We start from the raw sequence: 10,812 nt of genomic DNA, 5'->3' as shown, positions 1-10,812 counted from the left end.
ATGTGAGATATATATATATATATATATATATATATATATATATATGTAAAATTGTATATTACGTAGCCATAAAAAGGAATGAAATAATTCCATTAGCAACAACATAGATGGACCTAGAGATTATCATGTAAGTGAAGTAAGTCAGACAGAGAGAGACAATTATCTTATGATATCACTTATATGTGGAATCTAAAAAAATGATACAAAGGAGCTTATTTACAAAACAGAAACAGATTCACAGACACAGAAAACAAACTTATGGTTGCCAATGGGGAAAGGGACAGAGGGATAAATTAGGAGTTTGGGATTAACAAACACACACTACTATATATACAATAGATAAACAACAAGGGCATAACACAGGGAACTCTATTCAATATTTTATAATAATCTATAATGGAAAAGAATATTAAAAAATTGTGTCTGTATACACACACACACATATATATACATATATATATATATATATATATATGTAATGGACTTTCCAGGTGGCACAGTGGTAAAGAACCTGTTTACCAATACAGGAGACACAATGCATGCGTTCAATCCTTGGGTTGGGAAAATCCCCTGGAGAAGGAAGTGGCAACCCACTCCAGTATTCTTGCCTGGGAAATCCTGTGGACAGAAGAGCCTGGCGGGTTACAGTCCATGGGGTCGCAAAGAGTTGAACATGATTTAGTGACTGAGCACACACACACACATATGCATGCACACACACGCACATGCGCACACACACACACACGCACACACGCGTGCACACACGGATGCACGCACATGCACGCGCACACGCACACACACGTGCACACACACATGCATACACATGCACACACACATGCACACACGCACACACACATGCACACACACGCATAACTGAATCATGTTGCTGTATACCTGAAACTAAGACAACATTGTCAATCAACTATACTTCAATGAAAAGATGCATGCAGTTATATTCCTTTACTTCATAACTGAGAAGTGGCATACCTCTTGACACTGGGTCAAGACTGTTTGGGTTCAAATCCAGTGCTAACTAATTACCAGTTGTGTGACCTTGGAAAAGTTTCTTTATCTGCAAAATGGGAGAAATAATAGATTTTTTGTGTGTGTGAGGATTAAGTGATTGAATATATGTAAACCACTTAAAACATGGACCACAGCCTTGTCGAACTTAATGAAACCATGAGCCATGTAGGGCCACCAAAGATGGACAGGTCATGGTGGAGAGTTCTGGCAAAATGTGGTCCACTGGAGAAGGGAATGGCAAACCACTTCAGTATTCTTGCCTTGAGAACCCCGTGAACAGTATGAGAAGGCAAAAAGATAGGACACCGAAGATGAACGCCCCAGGTTGGTAGGTGCCCAATATGCTACTGCAGAAGAGCAGAGAATAACTCCAGAAAGAATGAAGAGATGGAGCAAGCAAAAATGATGCCCAGTTGTGGATGTGACTGGTGATAGAAGTAAAGTCGATGCTGTAAAGGGCAATATTGCATAGGAGCCTGGAATATTAGGTCCACGAATCAAGGCAAATTGGAAGTAGTCAAACAGGAGATGGTAAGAGTGAACATTGACATTTTAGGAATCAGTGGGCTAAAATGGACTGGAATGGGTGAATTTAACTCAGATGATCATTATATCTACTACTGTGGGCAGGAATCCCTTAGAAGAAATGGAGTAGCCATCATGGTCAACAAAAGAGTCTGAAATGCAGTACTTTGATGCAATCTCAAAAATGACAGAATGATCTCTCTTCGTTTCTAAGGCAAACCATTCCATATCACAGTAATCCAAGTCAATGCTCTGACCTGTAATGCTGAAGATACTGAAGTTGAATGGTTCCATGAAGACCTACAAGACCTTCTAGAACTAACACCCCGAAAAGATGTCCTTCTCATTATAGGGGACTGGAATGCAAAAGTAGGAAGTCAAGAGGTACCTGGAGGAACAGGCAAATTTGACCTTGGAGTACAAACTGAAGTAGGACAAAAGCTAACAGAATTTTGCCAACAGAACACACTGGTCATAGCAAACACCCTCTTCCACAACACAAGAGAAGACTCTACACATGGACGTCACCAGATGGTCAACACCGAAATCAGACTGATTATATTCTTTGCAGCCAAAGATGGAGAAGCTCTATACAGTCAGCAAAAACAGACCGGGAGCTGACTGTGGCTAAGATCATGAACTCCTTATTGCCAAATTCAGACTTAAATTGAAGAAAGTAGGGAAAACCACTAGACCATTCAGGTATGACCTACATCATCAAATCCCTTACGATTATACAGTGGAAGTTACAAATAGATTCAAGGGATTAGATCTGATAGAGTACCTGAAGAACTTTGGATGGAGGTTTGTTACATTGTACAGGAGGCAGTGATCAAGACCATCCTCAAGGAAAAGAAATGCAAAAGGAAAAATGGTTGTCTGAGGAGGCTTTACAAATAGCTGAGAAAAGAAGAGAAGCTAAAGGCAAAGGAGAAAAGGAAAGATATACTCATTTGAATGCAGAGTTCCAAAGAATACCAAGGAGAGATAAAAAAAACCTTCCACAGTGATCAATGCAAAGAAATAGAGGAAAACAACAGAATGGGAAAGACTAGAGATCTCGAGAAAATTAGAGATATCAAGGGAACATTTCATGCAAATATGGGCACAATAAAGGACAGAAATGGTATGGACCTAACAGAAGCAGAAGATATTAAGAAGAGGTGGCAAGAATACACAGAAGGACTGTACAAAAAAGATCTTTACAACCCAGATAATCACGATGGTGTGATCACTCACCTAGAGCATGATGGTGTGATCAGTCACCTAGAGTCAAGATGTCCTGGAATGCAAAGTCAAGTGGGCCTTAGGAAGCATCACTATGAACAAAACTAGTGGAGGTGATGGAATCCCAGTTGAACTATTTCAAATCCTGAAAGATGATGCTGTGAAAGTGCTGCACTCAATATGCCAGCAAATCTGGAAAACTCAGCAGTGGCCACAGGACTGGAAAAGGTCAGTTTTCATTCCAATCCCAAAGAAAGTCAATGCCAAAGAATGCTCAAACTATCGCACTATTGCATTCATCTCACATACTAGTAAAGTAATGCTCAAAATTCTCCAAGCCAGGCTTCAACGGTATGTGAACCGTGAACTTCCAGATGTTCAAGCTGGTTTTAGAAAAGGCAGAGGAACCAGAGATCAAATTGCCAACATCCGCTGGATCATCAAGAAAGCAAGAGAGTTCCAGAAAAACATCTACTTCTGCTTTATTGACTATGCCAAAACCTTTGTGTGGATCATAACAAACTGTGGAAAATTCTTCAAGAGATGGGAATACCTGACCACCTGACCTGCCTCCTGAGAAATCTGTATGCAGGTCAGGAAGCAACAGTTAGAACTGGACATGGAACAAAAGACTGGTTCCAAATAGGGAAAGGAGTATGTCAAAGCTGTATATTGTCACCCTGCTTCTTTAACTTATATGCAGAGTACATCATGTGTAATGCTGGGCTGGATGAAGCATAAGCTGGAATCAATATTGCCAGGAGAAATATCAATAACCTCAGATACCCAGGTGATATCACCCTTATGGCAGAAAGCAAAGAAGAACTAAAAAGCCTCTTGATGAAAGTGAAAGAGGAGAGTGAAAAAGTTGGCTTAAAACTCAACATTCAGAAAACTAAGATCTTGGCATCTGGTCCCATTGCTTCATGGAAAATAGATGGGGAAACAATGGAAACAGTGAGAGACTTTATTTTTTTGGGCTCCAAAATCACTGCAGATGGTGACTGCAGTCATAAAATTAAAAGAGGCTTGCTCCTTGGAAGAAAAGTTATGACCAACTTGGACAGCACATTAAAAAGCAGAGACATTACTTTGCTGACCAAGGTCCATCCAGTCAAGGCTATGGTTTTTCCAGTAGTCGTGTATGGATGTGAGAGTTGGACTATAAAGAAAGCTGAGCACCAAAGAATTGATGCTCTTGAACTGTGGTGTTGGAGAAGACTCTTGAGAGTCCCTTGGCCTGCAAGGAGATCCAACCAGTCCATCCTAAAGGAAATCAATCCTGAATATTTATTGGAAGGACGGATGCTGAAGCTGAAACTCCAATACTTTGGCCACCTGACTCGAAGAACTGATTCATTGGAAAAGACCTTGATGCTGGGAAAGATTCAAGGCAGGAGAAGAAGGGGATGACTGAGGATGAGATGGTTGGATGGGATCACCAATGCAATGGACATGAGTTTGAGTAAGCGCCAGGAGTTGGTGATAGACAGGGAAGCCTGGCGTGCTGCAGTCCATGGGGTCACAAAGAGTTGGACACGACTGAGTGACTGAACTGACTGAAACCACTTAAAAATGGGACTGGCATGTGGTCAGCTATTGTTATTAAGGCTTGTGTGTATATGCTCAGTTGCTCCTCTGTCCATGTGAGTTTTCCAGGCAAGAATACTGGAGTGGGTTGCTATTTCCTACCACAGGAGATCTTCTTGACCCAGGGATAGAACCTGGGTTTTTGCAATTGGCAGGCAGATTTTTTTACCACTGTGCCACCTGGGAAGCCCATTATTAGCTTCATTAGATGTCTTATACTTGGGCCTGTAGTCATGTATTAATCAACTGATTTTGAATTCGATGTAGGGATTACTTATTGGAGATTGGAGGGCAGAAAAGAGAGTAGGAATGCATATTACCACAGTGCCCCTTTAAGAAAGCACACCTGGAATTTTGCCAGTAAATTGGTTAGAATCTGGCCCCCTTTTGTTACCCAGAGCCCAGTTAACCGTGCTTACACACAAATTGGAGATCTCATCCTTTTAGCCATTTGTGTACCCTTTTAATTGCACACATTAGGTGAGGGTCATGGTAGCTTGGTCTGAGGGGGTTTATTAAACTTCAGTTCCACGCAGCAGGACAACACGTTGTGACAGAAGGCGACCCACTTCCACCCCAGCTTACAGCCGAAGCTACAGTCGCCACCGAGTTTGGTGCAGGTGCGGACTGTCGCGCCATTGTTGTTAAAGAAACTGCTCCCTGAAGGAGAAAAAACACATGCGCACAAAGGAAAAATCAGTCTTCCAGAGCCTGGGGGAATCTCAGGGCTGTCCTCTCTTTGGTGGTGAACGGCTTCTCAGTTTGGCGTTTTCCTTCTACACTCCGTCCTCTCATCTGCTGTTACATTTTGGCGAGGCCACTGAGTCCAGCGCTCATCAGAGGAAGCTGAGGGACACAGGATTGTAAATAGCTGGAGAGTGATCTATGCAAATGGTGAAAAGGGCTCCCCTCTCTTAAGCTATGGCAGACTTTCAGGAGGTAGCAACAGATGGTCAGGGCAGGGGCTGAATAACACTCACCCACCTCTTGCCTCTAGCACCTCTGCTGACTGATACCGTGGTCTCCCTGCTGGGCTTACACCAACAGGGCTTTTCAAGTGCCTCAGTCCTCGGAAGACCCTCAGTTTTCATGACCCATACCCATCATTATTTACCTGAAGGCAATGAGATCACCAGGAGGAAGAGTAACCCAGAGAGACGGAGTCTCATAGTTGATGAGGACACAGAACTACAGCTTCCTGGGGGTGGCTATCTGGGAGGCTCCTTTATAGCGCTGGGCAAGGCTGGGTGGGGCTGGACACTGGCCTCATTCTATCTGGAGGGATACCCAGGGGAGACAGGCTTTTTCAGGATTACAGGAAAAGGAATCCCTGGGCCATTCTGTGCGACTTCCTCTTTTACAAATCATGGGAGAGGAAAGGACACAGTCAAGGTAGAAGAAAGGGAGAGACCAGGCATCATCATGCTCAGGGCTGGGCACTATTCTTGTGTCACTTCAAATGGACACTGATGGGAAAATGGAAGGGAAATGTCTGCTTATTCCTCCCATTTTTTGCAGTCCCACTGAAAACACAGGAGCCAGAGAGGTGATGTGATAAAACACAGGCTTAATTGAAGACCAGAAAGGATGTCAGCAAGAATTTACAGTGTTCCAAGAAGCAAAGAATCTCAGGGTGTCAACTGTTGGCCTGACCAAGAGTTAGGTAGGTGTTCAGACACACTGAAGAAGGGAAAGCTTATTTGCCTATTGGAGGCCGTGCTGCAGGGAACCTCACCCCCCAGAACAGTTCACTGAGCAACTTTGTTTTCTGGATGGCTGATGTAGAAAGTCAGCTGCACTTTGGGAACCAGTTCTGGGGAAGGTTTGTTTTCGGAGTGGGTGAGTTAGAATTCTCTCCTGGCCCCTGAGACCAGGAAGAGCTGGTTCAGGGTTGGTTGCCCTCTCTCAGGAGGTGAGCAGAACAACGCTTCCCTGGAGCTAGAGGGACGCGGTTCCCGGAAAGGGTCATTAGGTCTGCCTCCCTGGAGGGATGGTGGGACAGAAGAAAACACGCACTTAGGCTTTATTCTTGCCCCCGAGCCAGGCTTGTACCTGAATGATCCAAGACTGTAGAATTCTGAGTCTCTAAAGTGGCAACAGAGCATAGTTTTATTGGTTACACTCTGTTTTGCTGTCACAGGCCTTTGGATGAATTATTTAGCATCTCTGAGTTTCAGCTTCCTCTTTTCTTTGTTTTTTCTTTTTCTCTTTCTTTCTTTCCCTCTTTTTTATTTGTAAGATTTAAAAAAATTGAGGTAGAGTTGCCGTACAATATTATGAAAGTTACAGGCATACAATATAGCGATTCACAAATTTTAAAGGTCCATTTCTAGTTATTATAAAATATTGGGAAAAAAATTGGCCAGATTTGCTGTGTTGTACAACATAGTCTTGTGTCTGATTTTATACCTGTTTGTACCTTTTAATTCCCTGCCGCTATATTGCCCCTCTGCTCTTCCCTCTCCCCACTGGTAACCACTATATATATTCTATCTGTGAATCTGCTTTATTTTGTTATATCCATTAGTGTGTTGTATCTTTTTATAAAGATTCCACATATAAGTGATATCATACCATATTTGTCTTTCTCTCTCTTTTTTTTTTAAGAAACAGTTTATTTTCCATTTTGGTGGAAGTTTGTGGAAGAACAGCTTACGACCACTCAGTGGTGGTTCCTACCCATTCAGTGGCCTGAGCGGCGGGAGCTGCAGACCAGTCTTCAGCGGAAGGCTGAGCCCCGCAGTCTTCAGTGGGGAACCGCTGAATAGGCGCGGGAGGCACCCGCACACCCTCGGACCAGTCTGCCACCTCGGGCTGAGGAGCAGTGAGCTCTGGAGCTGCAGCAGTCCATTCTCCCTGAAACTCCTCCTTGGTCACAGCCTTCTCAGCTGCTGCCTGCTCTTCTTTTTCAATCTCTTCAGGATCTCTGTAGAAGTAGAGATCCGGCATGACCTCCCATGGATGTGCTCTGGAGATGGTGCCACGCATGCGCAGAACTTCCCGGGCGAGCATCCACATCAGACCCAATGAGGACGCTCCCCTTTTAGGATCTCAGAGCAGGATACATCAACTGAGAAAACAGAAAAGTCAAGTACTGCCTGAAGAGTTAGGAATATTGAAGAGAATAAAAGCTATTTTTAAAATGTTTTAATCTCTCCTTAAATAAGCTCTCATTCCTTAAAATCATAGTTTTGTAGCAAGTATTACTATCCAACCCCACTCATTGGGCCAGAGACCCTTGTGGTGTTAGCGAAACACTTGCCCCTTGTGTAGCACACTACCTACACTTGTGAGTCCCTCGGCCAGAAGCCTCAACTCCAAGCTCTAACAATATGCAGTCTTTCTCTGTCTTATTTCAGTTAGTATAATACCCTCCAAGTCCATGTTGCTGTAAATAGCAAAATTTTATTTTTTAATGGCTGAATAGTATTTCATTGCATGTGTATATATTCATATTTATTCATACCATAACGTTTTTTGTTGATGGGGCTTTGCTGGTGGCTCAGCAGTAAAGAATTTGCCTGCAATGCAGGAGATGCAGGAGACACAGGTTCAATCTCTGGGTTGGGAAGATCCCCTGGAGTAGGAAATGGCAATTCACTCTAGTGTTCTTGCCTGGAGAAATTCCATGGACAGAGGAGCCTGGTGGGCTACAGTCCAGGTGGGTCGCAAAGAGTCAGACACCACTGAGCACATGGGCATGTTCTGCTGAGGGACACTTAGGTTGCTTCTAGAGTGCTGCTGGGAACACTGGGGTGCATAATGTCTTTTTGAATCAGTGTTTTTTTTTTTTTTTTTTTTCAGATAATCTTCCTTTTCTCTAGAAGTGCACTGTTAAGAGGTTTTTTTTTTTTTTTTTTTTTTTGAGGATGAAATGAGCTAAAGCTTACAAAATGCATTGTGCTCTTTCCTTCTTCTCCTCTCCCTTATTCTTTATTAAATTCTACCACTATAGCTGTGTTTCTTTCTCTTCTGTGGACCCTCTCCAAGGGACTTCTTAGTGAATGCAAGACATCACTGGGAAAGTTTTATTCTGGTTTACAACAATGGGTATGGTTGAGAATGTGGCTGTAGGTTGGAATGGGGATGGGAGAGAGATGGTGGGCTAGTGGACTAGAAGTACCGAGGTCAGTGCTAGTTCAGGGCTGAGGATTCCCTTGCAAGATCCCAGGAAAGGCTCCCAAGAGACCCTTCAGTGGGCATGTGATTCTGGCCCACAGAGCCCAGGCCATATGCTAACCATCTGCTATCACAGACATAGTGTAGACCATAGCTTAGACATAGACAAAGCATAGACACCTCATTCTTTCAGAGATGGAGAAAACAAGGCTCAGATTTGTGAATGGACTTGCACAAAGGAAGGAAGCAAGCTGGGGGCTGTGCTGGCATCAAATATTCAGCTGTCTTGATACTCAGTTCAGAACTCTGTCCTTCATATATTTTAAATTGTTCAATTGTGCTTTAGGGAAGATAGGAAGTATGAATCTAACATTTTCTAAATACTTCTGAGTCCCTCCTACATACAGTTCTGGAAAAAAACCAGATCTAACATGTGTCTGGGGATCAGCATATGTTCAGGACAGACCCTTTCCTTTCCATCCACAGATGTCCTGTTAAATCACCATTCCAGCCTTGGGGAAGGAATTTCTCCTAAGTGATTTAAGTGTTCCCACCTTCTGCTTGAAGTCTTGTTGAACAAAGCTGCCAGGGAAACAGAAACGGCTTCATTCTCTTCCATTTAGTATTGCTGTGTTGGTGCTTTCTTCCTTTATCTTAGTATTCTAGAATTCTCCTGCTCACCTTACTATCGTCTTTACCTTTGAGAAGAAAATGACCACGGCACATCCTACTGAACCTTAATGAATTACCCAGTCAAACTGAATTATGCTTCCTTTTCACCTGTCTCATTTTACTAATCACACAGTTCCTGAATGCAGTGACTTCACTGTTTATTTTTCTGCATGGGCAAATTTATTTTCTCCCATGGTTTTTATTTTTAAATTTTATTATTATTACTTTATTATAACTACATTTTAAAAATTATTAAGCTTTTAAAATTATACTTTTCCATTATTGTTTATTACAAGATATTGTATATAGCTCCCCATTCTATACAGTAGGACCTTGTTTATTATCCATCCTATAGGTAATAGTTTGCATCTGCTAATCCCAAACTCCCAATGCATCTCTTCCCTCCCTCTTGGCAATCAAAATCTGTTCTATATGTCTGTAAATCTACAGACTCCATCTTTTTTAGAACAGTTTTAGGTTCACAGCTAAATTGAGTGGAAAGTTCAGACAGCTTCCTCCTGTCAACCACCCCTACCAGAGTGGTATGTTTGTTTCAAATGATGACCCCCCACGGTGACGTATATTATCACTCAAAATGTGTACTTTATGCTAAGGTTCACCTGTGGGATTTATGTTATCAGCTTTGACAAATGTGTAACGTTTCATCCCTCTTGTAGTATTGTTAGGTGAAGCACACTGATTGAAACCGCCCACCCTGGCCAGGCACCATAGTAACCATTTGCATGAGTTGTTTTATGGCAGGAGATCCTGATAAGGAATACGGAACTAATAGGCCACCACCAGCCGGAAGAGTTTGGGAAAGATCGAGAGGAGACACTACCTGTCCGTCCACTTCCCAGAATCCCTCTTGCTAGCATCCATCTTGGCTGAACGATGCGTGCGCCACCAGGAAAGACTGTGAATTAGAATGATTGGCCAAAGACCACCCGGAAACTAATCCCATCACCATAAAACCCAAGACTGCGAGCCACGCGGCAGAGCAATTCTCCTGGGTTCCCTTACCTACTGCTCTCCACCCGGGTGCCCTTTCCCAATAAAATCTCTTGCTTTGTCAGCATGTGTCTCCTCGGACAATTCATTTCCTAGTGTTAGACAAGAGCCCAGTTTCGGGCCCTGGAAGGGGTCCCCCTTCCTGCAACAGTATCATACAGAAACCTCACACCATCCTAAAAATCCTCTGTCCTCTGGATGGCTCTTATTCTTAAACTTTTAACATAAAATATTGATAAAAGATGAAATTTAATACACATAAAGAAAAACACATCACAGACTTAGTGACTGAATATACAGCAAACACTGTGTAACCACCACTCAGATCAAGGAAACAAATGTTCTCCAGAACCAAGGACGGTCCCATGCTGTTGGTCCTTTAATGGACAGGAACCTGGTGGTCCGGAGAGTAAGAGAGAGAAAGAGGCTGATAGCGCTTGCTGGTCCTTTAACAGACCGGAACCTGGTGGTCTGGAGAGTAAGAGAGAGAAAGAGGCTGCTATCCCCTGGTTTACGAGGAAAGCCAATAGAGCCCTGTTCTCAGGGCTCGCGCTGCTGCATGTAGGCACCGGGCGCCTTCCCGAGAGGGTCTTAGAAGCCCGGGCAAGAAAGTGAGCTCAGCGGGCCTCCGCGCTCCAAGGA

General features: G+C 43.2%; 1 protein-coding gene and 1 non-coding gene across 2 annotated transcripts; both read right to left on the bottom strand.

Annotated features, from left to right (window-relative positions):
- Window positions 1-4,855: 4,855 nt before the first annotated feature.
- Window positions 4,856-5,537, bottom strand: DEFB136 (defensin beta 136). Its single transcript, XM_043890680.1, has 2 exons — window positions 5,483-5,537; window positions 4,856-5,028 (listed from the first exon to the last, which is right to left on the bottom strand). The coding sequence occupies exons 1-2, from the start codon at window positions 5,535-5,537 to the stop codon at window positions 4,856-4,858; spliced, it is 228 nt and encodes a 75-aa protein (XP_043746615.1).
- Window positions 5,538-7,557: 2,020 nt separating this feature from the next.
- On the bottom strand, window positions 7,558-7,707 carry LOC122686352. Its single transcript, XR_006338721.1, has one exon. It is a non-coding gene; the product is annotated as a small nucleolar RNA SNORA62/SNORA6 family (small nucleolar RNA).
- Window positions 7,708-10,812: the final 3,105 nt, after the last annotated feature.

This window comes from Cervus elaphus, chromosome 29 (genome assembly GCF_910594005.1).
Source record: "Cervus elaphus chromosome 29, mCerEla1.1, whole genome shotgun sequence".
Lineage (NCBI taxonomy): Eukaryota > Metazoa > Chordata > Mammalia > Artiodactyla > Cervidae > Cervus > Cervus elaphus.
The sequence above is the reverse complement of the archived record's forward strand: the minus strand, read 5'-3'. Positions and strand labels throughout refer to the sequence as shown.

Coding starts and splice junctions, on each gene's coding strand:
- DEFB136 (XM_043890680.1), bottom strand. CDS start 5,537: ATGAGACTCCGTCTCTCTGGGTTACTCTTCCTCCTGGTGATCTCATTG. Junction 5,029..5,482: donor GGTGATCTCATTGCCTTCAG/GTAAATAATGAT, acceptor TTTCTCCTTCAG/GGAGCAGTTTCTTTAACAAC.